The 22,537-nt window shown below is 49.4% G+C and overlaps 8 protein-coding genes across 8 annotated transcripts; 5 read left to right on the top strand and 3 right to left on the bottom strand.

Annotated features, from left to right (window-relative positions):
- Nucleotides 1-586: 586 nt before the first annotated feature.
- Nucleotides 587-1,916, top strand: N7462_011229 (uncharacterized protein; the record flags this gene model as incomplete). Its single annotated transcript, XM_057082943.1, has 5 exons — nucleotides 587-728; nucleotides 799-914; nucleotides 970-1,267; nucleotides 1,319-1,534; nucleotides 1,585-1,916. 5 exons carry the CDS (start codon nucleotides 587-589, stop codon nucleotides 1,914-1,916), a joined length of 1,104 nt encoding a protein of 367 aa, XP_056928298.1.
- Nucleotides 1,917-2,448: 532 nt separating this feature from the next.
- Nucleotides 2,449-4,246, top strand: N7462_011228 (DUF3176 domain-containing protein; the record flags this gene model as incomplete). The annotated part of the gene is made up of 2 exons (XM_057082942.1): nucleotides 2,449-2,903; nucleotides 2,956-4,246. 2 exons carry the CDS (start codon nucleotides 2,449-2,451, stop codon nucleotides 4,244-4,246), a joined length of 1,746 nt encoding a protein of 581 aa, XP_056928297.1.
- Nucleotides 4,247-5,061: 815 nt separating this feature from the next.
- On the bottom strand, nucleotides 5,062-6,342 carry bgt2 (GPI-anchored beta-1,3-endoglucanase EglC; the record flags this gene model as incomplete). Its single annotated transcript, XM_057082941.1, has 1 exon — nucleotides 5,062-6,342. The coding sequence occupies one exon, from the start codon at nucleotides 6,340-6,342 to the stop codon at nucleotides 5,062-5,064; it is 1,281 nt and encodes a 426-aa protein (XP_056928296.1).
- Nucleotides 6,343-7,715: 1,373 nt separating this feature from the next.
- Nucleotides 7,716-9,383, bottom strand: N7462_011226 (putative peroxisomal 3-ketoacyl-coA thiolase (Kat1); the record flags this gene model as incomplete). The annotated part of the gene is made up of 6 exons (XM_057082940.1): nucleotides 7,716-7,754; nucleotides 7,835-7,946; nucleotides 8,008-8,072; nucleotides 8,154-9,002; nucleotides 9,098-9,193; nucleotides 9,279-9,383. The coding sequence occupies 6 exons, from the start codon at nucleotides 9,381-9,383 to the stop codon at nucleotides 7,716-7,718; spliced, it is 1,266 nt and encodes a 421-aa protein (XP_056928295.1).
- Nucleotides 9,384-10,338: 955 nt separating this feature from the next.
- N7462_011225 (putative bifunctional fatty acid transporter/acyl-CoA synthetase (FAT1)) lies at nucleotides 10,339-12,487 on the top strand (the record flags this gene model as incomplete). Its single annotated transcript, XM_057082939.1, has 5 exons — nucleotides 10,339-10,624; nucleotides 10,695-10,850; nucleotides 10,902-12,048; nucleotides 12,112-12,261; nucleotides 12,316-12,487. The coding sequence occupies 5 exons, from the start codon at nucleotides 10,339-10,341 to the stop codon at nucleotides 12,485-12,487; spliced, it is 1,911 nt and encodes a 636-aa protein (XP_056928294.1).
- Nucleotides 12,488-13,473: 986 nt separating this feature from the next.
- N7462_011224 (S-antigen N-terminal domain protein) lies at nucleotides 13,474-14,795 on the top strand (the record flags this gene model as incomplete). Its single annotated transcript, XM_057082938.1, has 2 exons — nucleotides 13,474-13,681; nucleotides 13,729-14,795. The coding sequence occupies 2 exons, from the start codon at nucleotides 13,474-13,476 to the stop codon at nucleotides 14,793-14,795; spliced, it is 1,275 nt and encodes a 424-aa protein (XP_056928293.1).
- An 832-nt stretch (nucleotides 14,796-15,627) lies between these two features.
- On the top strand, nucleotides 15,628-17,714 carry N7462_011223 (fungal specific transcription factor domain-containing protein; the record flags this gene model as incomplete). The annotated part of the gene is made up of 3 exons (XM_057082937.1): nucleotides 15,628-16,842; nucleotides 16,918-17,284; nucleotides 17,346-17,714. Exons 1-3 carry the CDS (start codon nucleotides 15,719-15,721, stop codon nucleotides 17,712-17,714), a joined length of 1,860 nt encoding a protein of 619 aa, XP_056928292.1. The 5' UTR covers nucleotides 15,628-15,718.
- A 937-nt stretch (nucleotides 17,715-18,651) lies between these two features.
- N7462_011222 (MIP/aquaporin family protein) lies at nucleotides 18,652-20,537 on the bottom strand (the record flags this gene model as incomplete). Its single annotated transcript, XM_057082936.1, has 2 exons — nucleotides 18,652-20,433; nucleotides 20,499-20,537. The coding sequence occupies 2 exons, from the start codon at nucleotides 20,535-20,537 to the stop codon at nucleotides 18,652-18,654; spliced, it is 1,821 nt and encodes a 606-aa protein (XP_056928291.1).
- Between the last annotated feature and the right edge of the window lie 2,000 nt (nucleotides 20,538-22,537).

The following is a 22,537-nucleotide window of genomic DNA, read 5'->3' as shown; positions in this document are numbered from 1 at the left end:
TCATGAAATACGCTCCGATAACTCTTCTAGGGCTGACCACTTTGGTCTTTGGGCAGCTTGATCCCCCATATTATGCAAACTTGACCTGGGAGTCTCCTCGGATTTTATCCAATTGGTCCAATCTCACAGTAGAAACACAAACCGGAACTTTTATTGGAATGCTCAATGACACATATCCAAATGTGCGGCAATTCCTCCGAGTTCCATATGCTCAGGTTGGTATGCTGAAATAGAATTCTCGGCATATTGCTAAAAGAAATGGTGATTTCCAGCCACCAATCGGTGATCTTCGATGGATGCCTCCCCAAAAGCCAGCTAAATCTAAAAGAAAACAGGATTCGACGAGATACGGCCCAGGTAACTTCCTACCTTTAACAACTCGGATTGGATACGATGGCTGACTTTTTGAAAGGCTTGCCCTCAATATGTGCCATCGACAGCTAGCTTCTGGAATGAATACGAACCTGCCAATTTACTTTTGAGCGTTGGCGAGGCACTCGATCAAGGATCTACAGCCTGGTCTTCCGCCGAAGATTGTCTGTCTCTAGCAATCTGGACACCAGCTTTGGCCAACTGTACGTCAAAGATGCCAGTAGCTCTGTTCGTCACTGGAGGAGGTGGAATTACTGGTGGGATTGAAATCCCTTCACAATTACCAGCGAATTGGGTCTCGCGGTCCCAGCAACACATCGTGGTCACCATCAATTATCGAGTCAATATTTTTGGCAGTAAGATCATGGTCATTAGAATCAATCCAGTGATGATATGGAATGGCTAATGCCGTATGACGATGAATAGACCCAAAATCTAGAGCCTTGAAGGACACTTCTCTTACCTTGCTGGACGTGCGAGCAGCGGTTGAATGGGCACATGAAAATATTGAAGCTTTTGGTGGGGATTCCGACAATATCATGGTGAGAAGACTATTAATTCTAGTATAATTATCCCCGAACTAAACGATATGAGTAGCTATGGGGGCAGTCACAGGGTGGCATTTTGACCCATCTCTATACTCTTGCGTTTCCCGATGACCCCCTTGTCGCGAAGTTTGGTGTTATTTCCCAGGGAGCATCGGCGACATTAGATCTTTCAACTAGTGGAGATGTATACCGAGATTTCGATATTGTCGCCAAAGGGCTAGGTTGCAACTATGGGGATGACGCTCAGGCTGAGCTTGAGTGCATGCGCCAGGTTTCGTGGGTTCAAATCGAAGAATACATTAATCGGTACAACAGTACACCATCAATTGCATTTACAAATTATCTTCGTGAGTTTAGCCACAAAGTTCATATGACCAAAATCTAAATTCATGCCCTAGCCGATGAAAAATATATCTTTCCAAATGAGACCGAGCGGTATTTGAGTGGCAAGGTTGCTCGAGGCCCATCCATCCGATCCGATGCCGCTAGAGAGTTTCCTAGCACAAATACTACATCCGTGAATGAGGAGGAAGGTGAAGCTGACTGTTTGGCCGCCTCAAATTCAGCTTTACGTGCTTCCCTAGGCCTTGATACATACCGTTATCTATGGGCAGGTAAGTGACTCAACCATGCCAATATGATCGCTAATCTGAACTTAATCTAGGGAACTTTACAAATATCAGCCCTGTACCTTGGCTAGGTGCTTTTCATTGGTCTGATCTCCTCATGATTTTCGGAACCTATATGCTCGACGTGGGTAACATCACCCAACTCGAGATCGACACCTCTGAAACAATGCAAGACTTCATCCTCGCATTCCTCAAAGACTCTTCCGCCGTGAACAGCACTGTGGGATGGCCTGTCTTTGATCCAGACGCTGTGAATGGAGGGTTGGTTATTGAGTTTGGAAACGGGACCGCTGTGCGGAACATCACAGCTGACTGGCTGGACGCTGGCTGCTATAACTCATCCGTTCCGTTTCGCATCAATGGCTGATATACCATTGGTAGTTGCAGTTGTTTTGGCGAGTTTTTGGCAGGGCGGCTAGTCCTTGAAGGATAGTTAAATATTATGTTAGGACGTTGCAACAAGCTTTACATAAGCTAGTTGTACTGTTGACCAGCCACAAGTCCGCCAAGAATATCAAGATAAATACCATGAAATTGAAAATTCCATCAGGATAGACAGTTCCTACCAAGAATAGCTATGGATCCATCTAAATCCACAAACACCCTTAAATGGATGTGTTTATAGGCGGACCCTGTCGAGCGAGGCGGGTCAGAACCAAATAATATGCCTGGCGCTAACTGCAGCGGGCATAGATTTTCTCGCATCTCAAAAATATCTTGTAGTTTTTCTCCGCAAATTCGGCCCTAGTTTCAGTTTCTTACCTGGTGAGGAAATTGAGGAACAGCGCAAACGGAATGCAATCCATACTTGATTTTTCTTTCCTGTGCAAAAAGGGTGCTCTTGGCAGTCTTCGCTGCCAACCCACTTCCTCTTTGCAAGGCGACTACCACTTCAGAAAATGGAACTGTCCAAGGATGGGTATCGAATGTCTTACGTCCCGCTTAACGGCGATGGAGCTGGGTATTCGGGCTCAAGCCGACCGCGACCCTTATCATCTGCAGAGCAAGTTTTCTTACAATCTCAAACACGGGGTTTCTGGGGTGCGAGTTGGACCCTGGAAATTCTTAGTTGTCTCACATCTATAGCATTTTTTGTTGCGATAATTGTGGTTCTTTCTCACTTTGATGGGCGACCAATGCCCGACTGGCCCTATGGTATCACCCTCAATGCCTTGGTGTCGGTATTCAGTACAGTGATGAAGGCAACCATGGCATTTATTCTCACTGAATCATTGGCCCAGCTAAAGTGGTCATGGTTTCGGGGAGGAAACAAGCTCAGTGACCTTGCTCTTCTGGATGCTGCTAGTCGTGGAGCTGCGGGTGCTTTTGTAGTGCTATTTCGCTTCTTGCCTCGGTGAGCATGCAACCTTTGGCTCGCCTGTCCGCGCCATACTAACAATCAGTAGTCACCTTGTCACGTTTGGATGTTTCGTTTTGGTTGTGGCTGCTGCCACCGATCCTTTCGTTCAGCAGGTGATGACTATCAAAATACGACCAGTTCACGCGTCAGGGCGATCCTCCATTCAAGTCTGCAACGCCAGTCTCTATACGGATTATGGAGAAGGTGCCGGACCTGGTATGAACAAAGTCCCTCTCGGCACCACTGGTGCCATCTATTCTGGTATCTTCCAAAACCAGAGTCCGAACAGTAAAAGTGTCACGATGAGCTGCTCAACGGGTAATTGTACATTCGCGCCCTATCAATCCCTTGGATTCTGCTCTCGCTGTGCCAACATAACGGACTCTATCAAACTCTCAAAGTCGTCCTCCAGCATGACGGGAACATATAATTACAAACTACCCAATGGTTTAGAGTTCAACACAATGTCCGGTATGCCGTACCTAATGAACTCCACTACCGGGCTAGACCTTCTCAAATTGAACACCGACAACATGGCACTCATTCTCAACTTTACTGCAATTTCTTCCCCGGGAATCGGCATCCCACCAGCGCCCAGTGCGACAGAGTGCGCTTTATTCTTTTGTGTTGACACCTACGAAGCAGCCGTGCGAGATGGGTCATATTCTGAAACACGCACTGCCATCGCGGCTTCGTCGAATGTCTCGTCACAGAGCTCAATATCCCAAGATTTCGCCCTGACGCCAGAGACTTGCTATTTCAACGGCACAACTTACCAGAAACCACACAAACACCCAGAATACTGCACCTACAATGTCAATTGGCTAAGCCGCGTCGCCATGGCCAACTCTGTGGGGCCGTTGTTGAAAGGTTATGGCTCTCTCTTTGGAGGCTACCGGCCGGACTGGTCCTCTGATTCCATCGAGGCCGCCTACGGTGTCGAGGGCAACTATAACGATATCGCTTCTATGTTCAGTTCCCTCGCTTCTTCACTGACTGTCAATGCGCGTTCAAAGATCTGTGACGCAACTGTCAACGGAACGGCGTGGACGGTCGTTTCCTTCGTACACGTGCGTTGGCTGTGGCTGATTCTTCCCGCTGCACTCGTAGCCCTTAGTGGGGTCTTTCTGGTTATTACCATCCTACACACGCAAAACCAATATATCTGGAAATCGTCACCGCTGGCACTGCTGTTCTCTGATTTGGCTATTGATGATCCGATGCCCATGCGATCGGATCCGACTTTGAAAGGGATGGAGGATACATCGAGGAGGATGGAGGTCTTGTTGGAGACATCTCATGAGGGTGTGAAGCTAAAAGCAATTCCGAGGTCATGAGGTTTTTGTACGGAGGAACACCGCACGATAGAGCTTGCTCCAAACTTTTGTATATCTAAACCTATTGATATTGTGTTGTGATCTCTCGTAGCAACCCAGAATTGGTCAGTTTTGTTCAGGGGGCAGATATTCGTACCACCAGATGGCCGTTTTTGGACCGTTACAACGCTTTGGGGGGACCCGAGGAGTTCACTGGGCGTAAGAAAAAGTTAATATGATTAAAAGCTTGTCTATCGTCTTTCTAATATGCACAAAGTCGGAGTCCAGAAACCACAATCACCAGCCAAGAGATCACTAAGACAGAGTCTAGACCGATAATAACGGGGCTGACGTCTGGGGCCGATCCCTTGTGGGCCTACCAAGAAAGGGGGTGATAAATTTAGCCACACATTGTTGTAAATTATTGTCTTAGATGTCCATCCATTGAAAGCATAGCTCATACGTTGAATAAGACATAGGGGTAGGCCAGGCTTTCAAAATAGTAACAAGTTGTTGGATGGGCTGATGTAGGAAGCAAAGAGCAGCGTACCAAGTAAATAGTAAATGCCCCCTTCGGGACCTATATACACGTCTAACTTGTTCTCTACAGGGTTGTCTAATGGGCGAGAGGGAAAATACGCATATCACAATCAATTCAGAATATCGTACAAGCCGGAGACATGTTTATTTCTATCAAAGATATACATGTAATAAGCGAATGTAAGAAAAGAAGATATGTCCAAAACTAAAGAAAAAAAACCATGTTCCGGATCGGAATTCTACCGAAAATTTGTATAACCCAGCCTGTCACGCCTATGCACCCGTAAGAACGGCATTTAAACAGCGATGGCGAGGACCAGGGCCGCGGCGAGGGCACCGAAGGCGGAGCCAGAAGCGCGGGCGGCGGAGTTGGTGGTCAGGACGGTGGAGGAAGCAGAGGCGGCGCTGGAGGAGGAAGAACCAGCGGAGGAGCCGGAGGAGCTCGAGGAGCCACTGCCGGAGCTGGAGGACGAAGAAGAGCCGGAGGTGGCAGCCTTGGTGGCGGAGGTCAGGGGGGTGGAAGTAGCCGGGGTGGCACTGTGCTTGCCAACACCGTAGTTGCCGGCCTTGGAGGTAGCGAAGCCGCTGGAGGAGGCAACAGCGAGCTTAGTGGAGCTGCTGGCGGCAACGGAGGAGCTGGTGGTCGTGTTGCCACAGGACAAGTTGAACAGAGGGCTGGTGCTAGAGGCGCTGCCGGTCACACCGAAGCTGGGGCTGGAACCAGCGTCATCAAGGATGTACCACCAAGTGTTGGTGTTACCGAACAGAGGGCAGCCGACCTGGTCCCAGAACTGCTTGGCGTTGGCGGTGGAAGCGACAGCATCGCCCTCATCAGGGCCGCTGACGGGCCAGCCGGTCTCGGTGATCCAGACCTCCTTGCCGTTAGCAACAGCGTTGGTCTTCGCGACAGCCTCGTCGAAGAGGGTCTTGCCGTTGTCGATGCCGTTGGACATGCTGGTCTGGTAGTAGGGGTAACCGTCGAAACCGAGCCAGTCCAGCTCATCAATAACGGCAGAGTTGGAGCTGTTGGTCCATGAATCCCAGGTGTCGACGTGACCAATAGTGGCGCTGCTCAGGCTGGTGCCGGAGATGGCGGACTTGACCTCCTTGATGTAGGAGACCAGAACGTCGGGGTCAAGACCAACACCAGAATCATTTTCGACGCCAGTGACCGAGTTGCGGTATAGGTCCTCGCTGCCGACGGAGATACCAACAACCAGCTTGGTGAAGTCCTCGCCGTAGGTGTTGATAGCGGCCTTGAGGGCGGTGATCTCATTGGCCATGTTACCACCAGAGGCCCAGAGACCGAGCAGAAGAGAGACATCCTTCTCGATGGCGGCGGGAATGGCCGAGATGGGGTCGCTGGTAGAGCCACCTTGGATCATAGTGTACAGACGGGCACTGGTGAAGCCACCCTTGGTGCCGACGAGGTTCTTGGCGGTCTCGAACTCCGTCTCGAAGTCGGACTGGTACTTGCTGCTGCCATCGACCTTGGTAGAGCCGTAGTTGAAGCCTTGATAGACGGCCTCGGTGGCCACCGCAGACAGGGCCAGGGCGAGAATCTGCTTGGAAAACATTGTGGAAGCGAGAGGAAACAAAGAGCGTATTGTGTATGTATGTGTGTGCGCGCGTATATAGGTTGTCAAGATATCACGAGTATGAAAGTAGATCAAAGAACGACGTAAATGTTATGGAGGAAAAAGAGTGTATCCAAGAAACACAACAAAAAAAAGAAAATTCGTTGAAGAAGAGAGAAGAGAAATCAGGAGAAGGAGAGGAATCGGATATGTACTCGAGAGGATTAAAAACGCAGGGGACCGACCAGCGAGGGCATCCAGTCTAGACTTACGCCACCAGAGAAACGGAGTGGATCCAAAGTGGAGTGGGACACGTTTGCTTGTCTAGCCAACCGGCGGCCCGATTGGCATTGTCTGTTCCAAAAATACGCGTTCATCCAATGGTCGCCGATATATGGCTGAAGTGGGATGCCAGTGGATTCGTGGTGCCCTGGCAGACGAGGCCTGTTGTGTCCAAGGAGGTGGTGCGCGCCACGCTGCCCCGGATATGTTCTTTCGCTGACGGTCCAGTTTTCCACTCGCTCCATCGATGGTCAATGGCCAACGGTCAATAAAGTTTGCAACCGTGGAACCAGCAGCGTGCTCGGAAATCGAAGTCCCTGTTATTGCCAACTCCGGTTCAACCCTTGCTGTCCCTTACAGGGCCCCAGGCCTGACCCCGACGAGGGCATACTGGGGGTCAGGTTGAAAATTGTGAACCGCCAACCTTGGGCTGGTTCGGGCTGCCCGGAACCTCGGCATCGGAGAGTGCCGACCTACAGGTCAGGAAGCCCAGAACAAGTATGCATCTGCGAAAATGACTGATCTCGACAGCATAATCACGAGTCTCGACCAAGCTTAAAAAGATGATATCCACTCTCTTCTGGCTCAATGAGGTTGCGACTCTGTAGTGTCGATCTGATGCAGCGAAATTTGTCTTTCGGGAGGCGGATCGCACTAGTCCTCTTTGGGTAGGGCTCGTGGCTTATTGATGCCTAATACCACAGGCGTCATCTTGTGGCAAAGTCGTGGCGCCGAAGCAGGAATAGGCATCGACCGGAGCAATGGATCGACTCGGTGGTCTAGAACATCGTGTATAACCGGTGATACGCCGTGGTTGAAAGGGAATGAACGGAAGATGAAGTTGACCGGTGAATAGGGTTATCTCTAATCTACTCGTACCCTTGATCTTAAAAAAAAGATTGTCACAGCTGGTAGCCCTGGTGAAAATATATCCATGAGCCCCACTAGCTTGTTGCCTCTAAAGTATCCCGAAGGACTTCCTGGTACCGCCAGTCAACTGCAAAATAAATATCTGCAAAATAAATATGGGTGTATCTGTAAAATTATGTACAAGATTCTGAAATCATGGCTTCACCAAGATCGATCGACACTCAATGCTCAGAGACGAAGATACCGGCCATGCCCATGCCCTGTTGTGAAGAGAGAAGATTAGTTGATCAGCGAGCAATAAAATTAGAGAATGGGTGAATGCAGAAGAAAAGTAACATACAGTTCCCACGCACATGGACGTGACTGCAACGCGCTTGTCTTGACGGCGCAGCTCTGCCAATGCAGTTACAACTTGTCGGGCACCAGTGGCACCGAGAGGGTGACCGAAGGCACTGTGGACAAGAAATTAGAGAAAAATTCCACATAAAAGTCAACCGGGCAAGGGAAACTTACATCGCACCACCACGCGGGTTCACCTTGGCCTCATCCAGTCCCAGCTTGCCGACACAGTAAACACCCTAAAGGAAGGGAAGGAAAACCAAGATTAGAACTCGATCCGACCAAAAGCTGGCGAGTATAAAATGTGAAGGAGAACTTACCATAGAGGCAAAGGCCTCGTTGATCTCAAAGATGTCAATCTCATCCTTGTTCAAGCCGAGCTTGCCCAGGATCTTGGGGATAGCCAGCGAAGGGCCAATTCCCATGATGCGTGGCTCAAGACCAGCCACCGTCGCTCCGCAGAACTTGCCAATGATGGGCTGACCAAGTTGTTGAGCCCGCGACCGCTTCATCAAGACGAGCGCCGCGGCGCCGTCGGTGATTTGACTGGCATTACCGCCAGTTGTCGCACTGGGCTGCCACTGGGGGAAGGCGGAACGAATCTTACCAAGGGACTCAGCGGTGGTGCCGTAACGAATACCGTCATCCCGATCAACCACGATGTCTTTGACCTCGCCGGTCTTGGGGTCCTTGATCTGCGTCTTAATGGGCACAATCTCGTCTTCAAACCAGCCGGCCTTCTGCGCGCGCTCCGCCTTCTGATAGCTGCCGGCCGCGAACTTATCATGCTGCGCGCGACTGATATTGAATTGCGCAGCGACATTCTCGGAGGTGTGGCCCATGGGCATGGCGTTCTGCGAGGCGATCGGGTGCGTGGTGATGCGCTCAGCCATCTCAGGAGCACCACCGTCGGAATTGGTGCTCATGCTCTCGGCGCCGACGGCGATGCCGACATCGATGGAGCCGGCGAGGATCTGGTTGGCGATGTTCTGCACGGCCAGCAGGCCGGAGGAGCAGAAACGGTTGGTCACCGAGGCAGCAGTGGTCACCGGGAAGCCGGCAGCTAGCACAGCGGAGCGGGCGATATATGCGGCGCCAGGTGCCAAGCAGTTGCCGACACAGACATCCTCGACGAGGTTGGGGTCGATCTTGGAGTTTTCGCGGACAGTCTGGAGAAAAGCTGTTTAGGGACATTTACCGGAGAATGTTTTTCAGGCCCAGAAGAGAGCTAGTTGAGGCGGGGAATTTCAGGAGAAAAACCTACCGTAAGCAGGGAGATCAGGAGGTTATCCACGGTAGTGTCCTTGAAACCACCCTTGCGGGCCTTCGTGAGAGGAGTTCGGGCAAGATACGTGATGACCTGGGCGGCGATAGTGGTTAGCAAGCTGCTTCCTCTTCCGTATAACAATCTCATCAACCCCGAAAGATAGAAAACTGAGACTTACGACATCATCCGGGTTCTTTGCCAGGATCTTTGCCTTGGCCGCCGAGACACGCTGGGGAGCGAGCTGGTTGGCGACCGAGGATAGCCGTTGCTGTGGTGAAGACATGGATGGCTATGATAAAGGGGGTGGTGTGAAAGAGAGGGGCTGGAGAGGATTGAGAAAGACAAAAAATAAACCGGAACGAAAGGTGAAGAGCCCCAGGAGACTTATTTAGTTTTCCGGGGATTGGAGAACGCGGGGATTATCCAACTGCCAAATGAACCGCGGCTCGGACGAGTAGCGTGAACAGCTTCCGCCGGGGACTTTTGGCCGAGCCGAACGCAGTCGCGGCGAGTGTCCCGAACGGAAGTGCCGACTGAGTCTGTACGATACCGTCAAGCACAGGTCCTCGGCTCCCCAAAACCTGACGTGATTGGCGGAGGCCCGTAATATTACGCTGACGGTTTCGCGGTGTTGTAGTTCAACGTGGATCGCACACATGCCGACATCGGGACTCTCAGCATCACTTTGTAGAATCACAGACCGAGAGGGACATAGAGAGGCCCTAACTGGAGAGCCATTGAGCTCTTTGGAAGAAAAAATCCAGGTCGAACATACAGAAAGGGGGAGGGCACGAAGGCAGAGATTGGCTCCGTTGCGTTCCAGAAATTGACGCCGGTCAAAACCGGGGCATGGGAATCCGGCGTGGGGAACGGGGCGACTTGAAGAGCCCTAATACGGGGGATTGTCGTTAATGCTCGTAACCAGCCTCTCCACCTCGGCCTTGTGAGCTCCAGAACTAGGTGCCACTAGTCTCGTATTGATGGGCTCGTCATGAACGGCAGATCACGTCTGGTTAGCTTCCGTCGTGATCTCACCCACCCCCGCCCTTATAACAACCCCAGATGCGTCGCGTTCCCTACTTCTGACATCAGCTAATGTCTTTGGCGAACACCATTCACGGCCCGTCTGAATTGACCTGGAAGCCTCTCCCCCCTCTTAAGAGGATACACAGGACAATTACAATCACAAAGGCTTGAGAACCACTTGCATCAACGGAATTGGCTGGTTCGTTATCAGTATGGACTTCTTCTCCGAAGCCAGCGTGCCCGCGGTGGCCATGGCCTCGGCGCTCGCCGCAGGAGCAGGTGCCTATTTGAATGCGAAGTTGTCGATCTCAACCGATCTCTCGACACTCTCCAATGACCGCGCTTTTGGCAAGCGACTGGGCGAGCGCATCGCTAGTCTCGGCGAGTCGACAACCATCTACAAGATGCTCGAGCGGGTGGTCGAGGTAGATGGCCAAGGCGCTGCTGATGCGCTCTGGTTTGAACAGAAGACCTGGTCTTATAGCCAGCTAAAGGAGCGTGAGTATCACCAATGTCTTGATCCCATTGTACGCGGATTCTAGTTACTGACTTGGCTGCCATTGATTAGTGGTGGATCGATTTGCCGCGCTCCTCCACGCGCGAGAGGTCAAAGCCGGTGATTTTGTGGGCGTCTTCACCACCAATTCACCTGAGATGGTGGTTTTGCTGTACGCTCTGTCGAAGCTGGGGGCTGTAGCTGCCATGATTAACACCAATTTACGGGGTAAGTGACCTGATAAAATCTAATCTGTCTATTTAATTAACGTGCCGTCAGATGACACTTTCATTCACTGTCTTAATGTTTCTGGCTCCAAGTCGATCATCTCTACGCCGGACTTGGCGCAGTTTGTCTGTGGCGACCTACCGCACTCCACCTTGAATCTATCATCGTTTGACAGCTCCTCCGCCGGGAAAGTAGAGCTCATTACTTCAACAGAGCTGCAACAATTCTCGCCATCCGGCCTGCGCCCTGCGAAGCGCTCCCCCAAGGACCTGACAGCCCTGATCTACACATCTGGAACTACCGGCAAACCAAAAGCCTGTGCAGTACGGAACATGATGGCGATGATCACCTCTACCCCCTTGTCAACCGACGCCAAAAATCCATCCAAATACTACCCCCTCCGTACATACTCGTCTTTACCCCTCTTCCACGGCACTGCCTTTTTCACTGGCATCTGCTACTCTGTCGGTAATGCAGGAACCCTCTGCCTGCGCCGTAAGTTTTCCGCCTCGCAGTTCTGGAAGGACGTGCACGACTCGCGCGCCACGCGCATTCTCTACATTGGCGAACTTTGCCGCTATCTCCTCTCCACGCCCCCTTCCCCCTATGACCGCAACCACAGCTGCATTGCAGCCTCGGGCAACGGTTTGCGCGGTGAGATCTGGGAGAAGTTCCGCCAGCGCTTTGGCGTACCGGAGATCCGCGAGTTCTACCGCTCTACTGAGGGCGTGGCGAAGTTCGATAATCACGGTGTCAGCGCGTGGGGCGCAGGCAAAGTGGGATTCTCGGGCCCGATTCGCCGCCTTCTCGAAGATGATACGTTCATCGTCAAGTATGATACCGAGACAGAGATGCCGTACCGGGACCCGGCTACTGGGTTCTGTGTTCGGGCCCGATTAGACGAGGAGGGCGAGGCTATTGGTCGCGTGCGGGACCGTGGTCTGTTGACCGAGTATTTGTACAATGACGAGGCTACTGAGAAGAAATTGCTACGGGATGTCTTCCAAAAGGGGGATCTTTTCCAACGAACCGGAGACCTGGTGGTTCAGGACTCTTCGGGTTGGGTCAGATTCCAGGACCGTGTTGGTGATACTTTCCGCTGGAAAGGCGAGAACGTTAGTGCTGGTGAGATTCGGGATCATATTTGCAGGATTGAGGGTGTACACGATGCTGTTGTGTACGGCGTGAAACTGGCTGGGTAAGTGCTTGGATGATTGATTATATTGAGTTAGCAAAGACTCCCCTGCTGATCTTTCAATAGGTATGACGGTCAAGCTGGTGCCGCCGGGGTCACGCTGGAAGAGCACTCGCCAGCCTTCGAGGCAGAGTTCACTTCTAACCTCTACAAAGAACTCAAGAGACGGGGTGTTCCCTCTTATGCCTTGCCTCGTCTTGTCCGTATTACAGAAAAGTAAGTATTTGCGAATTCTGTATAATGAATAATGATGCTAATGATTTTTGGCAGGGTCGATACGGGAGTCACATTCAAACAGGCAAAAGGCGATTTGGTAAAGAAGGGTTGGGATCCTCGCAAGGATTGGGGCGGTGATTCCTTATACTGGCTGAATGGAGACAAGTATGAGAAACTGGATGACCAGGGTTGGTCCCAAATTGAGAGCGGCAGGGCCAAGCTGTGAAGTGCGCATTTTGTCAAATTCTGAGCGTGATAGAATCTGCTTGTATATAGATTGGTAGACCAGACATGTACACTTCAATGGAATGGAAAGAGAAGGCTATTCTGCATATACAGTATCAGGTAATAGCTAGTTTTCCCGAGCCTCAGCCCACGCTGTTGTGCTGCTTATGAATGATGCCGAGATCATGGTGTATGAGGTAGGCCAAGTTGATTGAGGTTCGTACATCCCCTTAAAAGGTGACTTTTGAAACTTGACCGTGACCACCCCGCCAGCCCTGCTCAGGCTTTTTCGAGAACTTGATATAAGGACCTATCACAGGAGAAGTGAGGATATATGGAGGTGAGCAAACAGCCTTATTGTAGCTAAAGTAAAAGAGGCGCCTACCCAGGTGGGTAGCTCTCAAGGATTAAGGGAACATGGTAGTGTAATAGGCGTACCCGGAGGGGTCAATGAACTGCAGAATTGTTCTCGGGTTAAAATTCAAGATTATATTCTTCCAAAGCTTCGGAGCTCTCTTGAAGACCTGTCAGCTGCATATAGCAGGTACTTTGACTCTCCTGTGATGTTGGTCATAAGCTTGAAGATCTATTTTTCTGAGGCTCGTTTACAGGTGGTTGTCGGGTTTCGGGAATGAAAACCCAAAGCCGAGGTTTTGTGGGGCACAATTTTCGGTTTTCATCGCGTCCCTGTGATCGGAACTCAGTCGCTCAGTGCTAATTACGATGGAAATCTTCTGGGAAATTTCTTCATCGCTAGATTTCTCTTTCTAAATATTTCGAACGCAAGAAGATTGAATATTCCTTTACTGTTCGCTCATTTTCTCTTGTCATCATCTCTCGGGTCGTTGCTCAATTTTAGCCTGAAGTAAACCCCTCACACTCAATAACGGAATTGGAGACGCCCATTGATCTGTATTTTGGTATGGAAGCTGTCATTATTAATAAAACAATGAATTGTATTTCTGACACATCTGCATTTAGACTTTCATGAAGACAGCCATGTTCTGTCCTCATTTATGCGCTCATGCTCGAGCGTTGAAAGCCAAACCTTCGATTGCTCATGCGTATTTTGAGATTCAAGGACAGAAAGAAGGGCTTGATGCTACATACACGACGTACGATCGCATTGAGGGTAACATTGTTCTAAAGGTAATGGAAGAGACCAAGATTGACCAGATCAGAATCACTTTTGAAGGTAAGGCGGTAGTTTACAGGAGCATCTGCTCATATCCCGGAATACAGCGTTAACAAAATATCAAGGATCCTCTGTTACCACTGTTAGACGTACGGTGCCTTTTGTTCCGGGTCGTCGAGGGGCTTCTCACACATTCCTTCGCTTTCGACAACCAACCGACTCGAGCGAATATGCAAACTCAACATACCTTGTGCCGGGGAAAGTCTACAAGTTCCCCTTTGCATTCACGATTCCTGCAAGACTCAAGTATTGCAAGCATGACACACAGCATGACGATGTGAATGATACACACTCTCTACTACCACCGACACTTGGAAGAGCAACCTCAAATTTGCTGGACCTCAACGACAGTGAAATGACCACTAATGCTTGCAAAATTACCTACGCTTTGAAGGCTTATATATCACAATGTCAATCTTCGACCGATACATCACCCAGTATTTTATGTGACATTTCAAAAACGATTCGCGTCATTCCTGCCACAGTTCTGGATGTTTGTCGTGCCGAGAACCCCAAGAAACACATCATTCCTAAGAATATGAGGAGTGAGCGAACACAAGGCCGCTTACAGCTCAGAGCGGAGCAACCTGAGCCCGTTCAGATCGCCTCATACAAAACACAAAATGATGATATCGCTACCACCACAATAAAGCTCCAAGTTCAATACGACCCAGAGAAGAACGAGCAGCCCCCTCGCTTGATTAATTTGCGCTCCTCTTTGGAGGTTGCCACTCACTATGCTACCGTCCCTTGGGAAGATTATCCATCTGCCCAAGATTTGAACACTTGTGATCGCAATCAAGAAGCCCGTGTTGTGACAGTTCCGCTTTCTTCATTGGACTTGTCATCTATCAAATGGGAAAAGATTCCTTCCCTTTCGAACGCTCTTCCAGAAACAGATGAATCTGGGGTTTCAAAGCCATGCAGTTACCTAGCATATGTTACCGTACCTGTCGTTATGCCAAGCGATAAACACTTCGTACCAACATTTCACTCCTGTTTGATCTCTCGCACTTACGCAGTTGGGATATCTCTTAACTACCGATCTTCATCGGCCTTTTGTTCTTCAAATGTCAAACTTACTACATCACTTGAGGTCGGCTATGGTTGTTGAATATAGCAAGAGACCAATATTGTGAATTAGAAGACCAGATGAAACTTGAAAATACAAACAGATTCCAGGCAAGGAACACCAATGATCCAAAACTAACGCCTACATTTTTTGACGATTCCTTCGCGGCTTCGAAAATCACAGCAAATTGTATTCTCGGTGAGCCTATAACTGAAGTAGTTTCGGGTATACAGGCATTATATATGTTATATTTATTTGATACATTCGAAACTTCAATTCTACAAAGAGAGAGGAGAAGAAAACTTTTTATCGTGATCTACACGTGTTCGGGTTATGTTCAAAGTGGGCCTGTCAGGCAAAGCCGAAACCCGCGGTCCTGCTTTATGGGAAATGCCTATATTGAAGAAACAACCCCTTTAGATATTTGAGTAATTACGTAGTGACATAATGAAATATTAATTTCTTGTGACATTAGCTTTTGTAGTGAGGGGACTATCTGCATGAACGAAAATCCAAGATCCCAAGTCGTGAATGGCCCAGCCTGAGCTGTATAGGATGACTCAGCCGACTCATCCCTCAGGCACTGCGATGTCATGAGTTCAATCTTTCCCGAGGAGTTCCGATTTGCTCTTTTTGCGCCGCTGATGTACTTTCGCAGGGGTAAGAAAACCGCTGTGACGATCTAAAAAATGCGTTCAAGTTTATCGTGTGAATATTGCAGGTTTGATATCCCGATCCTTCTCAAATGTGAAATAGCCAAAGGAGCGATTTGTAACCAAGCAGCTAGGAGATCAAAAATCAAATGCGTCAATAACGGAACGGCACCGTGTCAAAAATGCCATCGAAATGGTATTACTACATGTGTTCTTAGCAGACCACGGAAGACCCCTCTCAAGAAGACATTCCGTCCACCTCGACAGACAGAATATGCTGTTCAAGATCCAGACCTGACCGATGAGCATGATATGACTAGATTGTCACCGGTTATATCTGCCCATCAGGGATATGATCGGTCTAGAACCCAAGAGGCTGCTCATATGGGAGCGGATAAAGTACAGATTGACCTTCATCTCTCAAATTTGCCCAATAGCGTCATCTTAAAGGCACTGAATGCTTTTACTAACAAATTTCCCGAACTCAATATTTTGCATCACCCTTGGTTCATGCAGGGTTTGCATTCTTCATGCCCTAGTGAAAGCAAAACACTGCTTGCTGCAATTTTAGCAGCAACTAGATGCCACATTTCACGCCAAGGTCTTCCTGCAGGTGATTCCCTTCTTTCACGAGAGCAATATAGTTCTTACGTGCGAGAAATGTTGTCCCAAAGCTCTTTCCAGTCACCAAATCTCCAAGTGGCCCAGGCTCTTCTCATTATGTCTTTGTACGAATGGGGCTCTCGCGAATTTCACCGAGCATGGATTTATTGTGGTAACATATGGCCTTTCAATCAGACATTGGGAAAGATTGGTTCATTGATTTCAAGCGTCTTAGGAATTGCCATTCGGATTATGCAAGCTATCAACAGCATGAGAATTGCACCATATCCAGCCGATTCTATAACAAGCTGCGACAGAGACCCAGTTTCCGTTGCCGTTGAGAATAGAACTTTCTGGGCATGTTTTATCATGGATCGAATGATTAGTTCAGGCACATACAACCCCCCGATGTTGCCACTGTCCGAGATCGAGAAGCTTAAAGTGATTTCTCCATTAAATGCTGTTGAATTTGCCTTCGGGCCCGATTTATCATCACAGAGAAGCGGCATGGAAGGGTTTCCTGCCGCGCAGCCTGGCTATTCGAAGCCTTTGGATATCACTCAAGCATTTGAGGTATTGGTATCGGGCTTTGATATTTGGGCCCATGTCATGACATTTGTGTTAAATGATGGCCGAAGAGCACCTGGAATGTGTGACCCGCCCAACTGCCCTTGGGTACCAACCTCCCCTTGGTCAAGAACTAGAAATCGTCTGGAAACCTGGAGAGCCAATCAAAACCACAGGCTCCATTACCCGGAAAACAGTGTTGTGGCGCATACAACGCTCGGATTCGGAGAGTCTTTCACCTATATTAACCTGATCTACTACCTCTGGTAAGTGAGCAACAGCGACAGGGGGGTTCTTAGTTTCTAAGAGGCCATTATAAAATTTCTAACCGCTATTTCTAGCACCTTGATGCTTCATCGTGAATATTTTCCTTTTATGCCAACTACTGAACCCCATCCCCGTGGTCCAGTGGACCACCCGAAGCTCCAAGCTGAACCTCCAGAAGAATGGTGGAATACAAGCGCCCTGGAGCTATTCAGAGCGACTGAAAGAATCTCCAACTTATTACATGAAGCATCTGAATGTGGCGCAGATGTTTTGACTCCCTTTGTGGGATTCAGTGCATTCTCTGCTGCGTATATGAATATCTACGTCTTTAGATTTCCTCAGATGAACTTCGGGCGCAGTGTACACGCCGAGGAAAACCTCAATTATTGTCTGGCATATCTTGAAGAATTCCGGCAAGAGTGGAAGCTTGGCGAGAGCTGGGTGAGTTTGCCTTTGAACCGGATCTCAGTACCTTACTGTTTATCTAACACTTATCTTCTAGATGACGACCATTAAACATGCCTCGCTCTTATATCAACGAGCGATCGCAGATAGATCGCGATACCTTGGCAAAAGCAGGGCTGATTTCGACGTGTTACATCAATCAATACATGAGTTCCGTGTTGTGGACCGGTCTCGTCAACACTTACAGGAGATGGAAGGCGCTGAAAGGGGGTTGGCACCGCCTACTTGCCCTGACAACACCCCGACAAATCTCGATCCAAACACTCCGAACTCTGAAGGACTGAACGTTCCACTCAATGATTTGCTGACAGAAGTTAGTACATATGCACATGAGCAAGGCATGTGGTCACATTGGTGGCCCTCCCTGGAGGAGGTCAATCTTGCCCTGTTTCCAGACAATTCATAATAAATGGAATGTCTCTCGGGTTTCTCATTTTTCGAGACGCTGAGCATATCAGACCATTTTTCGGCCATACTATGTCAGGCCAACAGACAATCTCACTTTTGACGTAATTAGGATCCAGAAATCCTTAGTAGCCCCATCTAAGCCAACCATACCTTAGCTTCCGGAAGTTCGCCTCAAAGCTGGGGCATCGCGGTCTAGGCTCCTAATTATTAGACTATCGTTTATCCCCAGGAGGGGATTTCTTTGATCTCCGCAGTAATTTCCTGAGCTGCTCATTTCAAATTATATATCATATCATGAATTCCACAGAGGTGGGCGCAGCATTCCACGACTGCAAATGTTATACTCAGCTCCATCTGTAAATCTTCCTATCTCAATTTCGTTATCAACACGGATCTCCGACATCTTCGCTCATGATATGGACGCTCCGCACCCCGTTCCTGAAGGAGGGGAGATTGACCTCAGAATATGGTTTATCCGGAGGTAAGTCTGGATCCATCTACCCTAAGTCCCTTTTCTTTTTCGATGACAGTCAGGCACTGCGGCTGTTTAGCATTGGATACCATCCACGTCTATGTCAACGCCGAGATACAGCTTAATTATCTGCTGTGATTGTTTGATCTAGGACTGTGGAGCAAAAGAAATTGGTGCGGGGGTTCTACGAACATTTACAATGTAGAGAGAAACACTTGAGTTTCTATATTTGACTTGCCGAGTGGTCTAAATATTATTATGTTGCGTACCCATTCATTTCCATTTGATCAGAGATGAATCTCTCATCACATTTAACAGTTCAACACATCATGAAATGAAAACATAGTACTTCAAGAGTTGTCATTTCTTCAACTCTTATCAATCGGAGAGATACTCCATCCTGACTTCCGACTCTCTCATAGGCCGAAATAGCATATATCCAAATTAGTAGCTATCAACAACTTCAAGCAATGGCTATACTCTGTGGTTCCTCCTTGGAAAGACCTAGCCGGCGTCTCCACTTCAACCCGCTCTTTTTCATCGCCCGCTGGGTTCTCTCTAATGGATAGTTGACCGGAGATTCACCGCCCGTAAAGATCATGAAATCGTACAGGAAGCCACCCATGAACGCTCCACTCACAGCGCCCGCCCATGGCCCATAGAACCAGTACGGATTCCGGAACAAATCATTGGTATAACCCAGGGCCAGAAGTGCAAGGCGCGGGCCAAAATCACGACTCGGATTGAAAGCCGCACCAGTCTGGTAAGCAAATGTCATGCTGAGGCATGTGATAACGAGGCCAATAATCAGAGAACTCATGCCAGCTCCGGGAGGGGCATTTTGGTCATCACCCAAGGCCAAAACAGTAACAGTGAGAAAACAGGTTCCGAGGAACTCTGTGAAGAATGCCGTGGCGGCGTCAATCCAGGTTTCGCGCTGGCTGGTCACGAAACTATTTATGATGCTGGTGGCGGCGTTTGTGCTCGTATACATTTGGATCGATTGGTAGTATAGACCATACGCAGTTAATGCGGCACAAAATGCACCAACGAACTGAGCAGCAAAGTACTCAGGCATTAACCGCTTTGGAAAACCACGGTAGAACCAAAGCATTATGGTAATAGCTGGGTTCAGATGGGCACCAGAAACACCACCGGAAATGTAAATTCCGATCATAGTAGCCAAGCCCCAGGCCCAAGCAGTAGTGTTGGGATTGCCGGCATTTGCCACAGTCACCGATAGATCAGCACAGAATCCAATGGTGAGCTGGACATAAACTGCCAGTGCCTCAGCTAAAGCTTCGCGATGATGCGTACGAATAACAGACCAAGTCGTATGGTTGTTATGCACCTCATCTTCAACCAACTCTTGTATCAGTGGATGTAAATCTTCAGGGAAGGTGGCATCATCAATTGCCGGGAACTCGATCTTTCCTTCCATGTCAGGGCCCAATTGACCTTCTGGCTCTTCGGCGACAGGGCGAAGGGGATCATCGCTCAGGTATTGATTCGGCCTTTCCCGATCATCATTTGTTACGTCTGATGGTCTTTCATCGACAGTAGAGAGGTGGTCCTGAGACCCTCCCCATGCGGATGGGCGTCTCATACGCATTGAGGAAGTGCGAGACATACGCGAACCCTGTCTCACAGAAGTGGTCTCGCCATTCAGAATCTTGTTCATGAAGTTATTCTCGCGCTGCTGTCGCGCATCTTCCACCATCGCCGCCATCTTCCGAGGGTCGGCAGTTTTTTCGATTTTCCCCTGCTCTAGGTCATTGGGATTGACATCAAGCCCGAGCCTTTGCGAATTTTCAGCCGGAAGCTGTGCATTAGCACGGTTCTGCAGTAATTCCTCCTTCATCGGGACCATTCCCGGTCGAACTACACGCGGCAAAGGCTTGGCCAAACTCCAGACGGGTTTCGCATTGTTTGCCTGTTCATAGGAAGGGTTCAAGTCGGCATATCCAGGCTGTACGAAAGGCTCGTGAGACAGCCGCATTTGCGTGGTCTCGTCCGGTCCAGCCAAAGTAAATTTGCCTTGCGTTCGATCCGCAAGAGTCGTTCGAGGAGCTAAACTCGGTATGCCCGCACTGCCACTGCGTCTGGCAGCCGAGCTGCGGCGTCGAAGGCCTTCACCTAGCTGGCCTTCCTCGGCCGCAGAGAGGCCCCTTGTAGGTGAGATGGCATCTTCGTCTGCAATGCCACGAGAGCTTCTGGTCGGTGAGGTTGGCCCGCGGGGCCCAGACTAGACAATATAACCCTTGATGAGTGATTATGATTCATCAGTCGGCAGTTTTCATGGGAGCTTACCTCGGCCCTTGGGCGTCTCGACTCGCCACCTTCATCCATGATTGATAGGACTTGGTATACGTTTAATGGATTGCTTCAAAGTTTCAAAGATCTACTGCCAAGAAAAACTACTCGGGTAGCAAGGGCGATCAATCCGATGTTTCAGTCGATATCAGACCGAACTGAAGAGCAAAAAAGGAGTGGAGAAGGCGCTCCGACCGGGAAGGGAGAAGAAGAGAGAAAAATCGAGAGTACCAGTGGAGGCATAGTCGAAATATAAACAAGCAATTTCCTCTCATCCACATCGACTCCCCTCAGAGGGTCCTTGGATAGCCATGGGTGGGCGACAAGTTACGCAATGGCCATCCGATCATCACGATTTTCGTGCTCGTCGCCAAAGCTGCGCATAAAGGAAGCCATCTCCGGGCAATGGGGATTTGGCACCCGTCTATTAGTTCCTGTCCTGACCCACCAACGAAATCAAGCGTGCTACTGATTGAACCGTGGGAGCCCCCGGCCTATGCCCTTGTGCTTCGACTACGGGACCGGACGGGCGGACTTGTCCAGCGATGTGGGTTCCCCTAGTGGGCCTCCTACGCATTGTCGAGGGTGGACTATCCGTTCTACCCGGCCTGAGTGAGCATCGCAAACAAGTCCTGCCGTTTATGTCTCTGTACGACGCGAGTGCACAATTGATGGTTTGAAAAGGCAAATGACATCATGCTGCCCGGCTCCGCTTCTCTTCTTTTTAGCCTTGCACCAAGCCTGGCTTCATTCGACGGGCAACTCCACTTGGATGTAGCCACCAAGCCACCAAGTTTTCTTATCGGATCCCCTCTCGTCTCGGGAATGCCTTTTTTGGACTTCCACCCCAGCTGCTGGGACGTCAGTCCTCGAACGTTCTCCATTACCCTCGCTAGCCATCGCGATCCTAGAATCCTGCTTGAGGGGCAGTGTGTCTCGCATCATAGGCATTCACTGTAAGCGATCTTCCTGGTCGCCTCCTTTTCCTCCTTCGTCGGGATGGAACGTGGAAATGTTCGAATTCTAGGAGTATCTTTTCGGGTTCTATGCCGATTTTGTATCTTTCGACAATCCTCTTCCTCGAGACTCAAATAGTTGCCATGAAATCCATCCTTGTCAAATCGGCCAGTCGTCGTCATATACTGTCGCTCTCACGTCCTGGACATTTTTCCTTGGCTTGAGGCTTGACCGATCGGCAAGATCCCGTTGTGCATAGAAGCTGGGGTTTGGTAGAAGAGGTTCCTCACTACCCAACGCCAAGGCTATAGTTCATGCCTACGGGCTACAGTACGAACAAGGATTTTGATTTCATCTTATGTCGTGCTTCCATTGATGTTTCAATCAAACAAGGCTCTTCTTTCACGCTGCTTGGGAGGCGGTTAGTGGGTCTAAAGTTGCGGATGAATGTTTTGCCACGGCGGTAATCCATCAATGGGATACTATATCTTTGTATATTGTGGCAAGAAGCCTCAGGGTGCATGGGTGCTTGACATATATTCTTTTATGCTTTTTGATCCGTTGCTGTAGTGTCAGATATTCCGCAACGTTCCCCCAACTCTCTTGTTTTGATTACCGCATCTTACTTTGTGTATGAAATTTTTGGCAAATACTGTCTGAGCACGTTCTCAGTCGTAGCTTTTGGAAGACCCTTGATTTTTTCTCCAGGTTCTCTTTCCAAACATTATCAGAGTTTGAGGCGGAATATGCTTATCACTTATACCTTACAAAGATCAAACCACAGGTGCGGAGAGCCGGAAACAGCCTGGTTTGACGGTGAAAAGCAGACAGCGCGGGCGACATATAGTGGGGAAAAAGCCTGCCAATCGGTTGTTTCTGATTGGATGACCCTTCACTGTCTTTGTCCGTATAGCTTCAGATCTCAGAGAGGGCAAAATATCACTTCTACTCTCTTTCGCTCAGACAGCATCTGTTTCCTATTTGGGAAGGCCGCCCTCTATTGTGGTGTGTGGTGGTTTGTTGGCTTGTTCGTTGATCTTTCTCATACTGCCTGCTTGCCAGACTTGCCGACGAGTGCC

This window comes from Penicillium macrosclerotiorum (assembly GCF_028827735.1).
Source record: "Penicillium macrosclerotiorum strain IBT 26536 chromosome Unknown utg000011l_segment0_segment0, whole genome shotgun sequence".
NCBI classification, from domain to species: Eukaryota; Fungi; Ascomycota; class Eurotiomycetes; order Eurotiales; family Aspergillaceae; genus Penicillium; species Penicillium macrosclerotiorum.
This window is presented reverse-complemented; position numbering and strand designations above follow the sequence as displayed.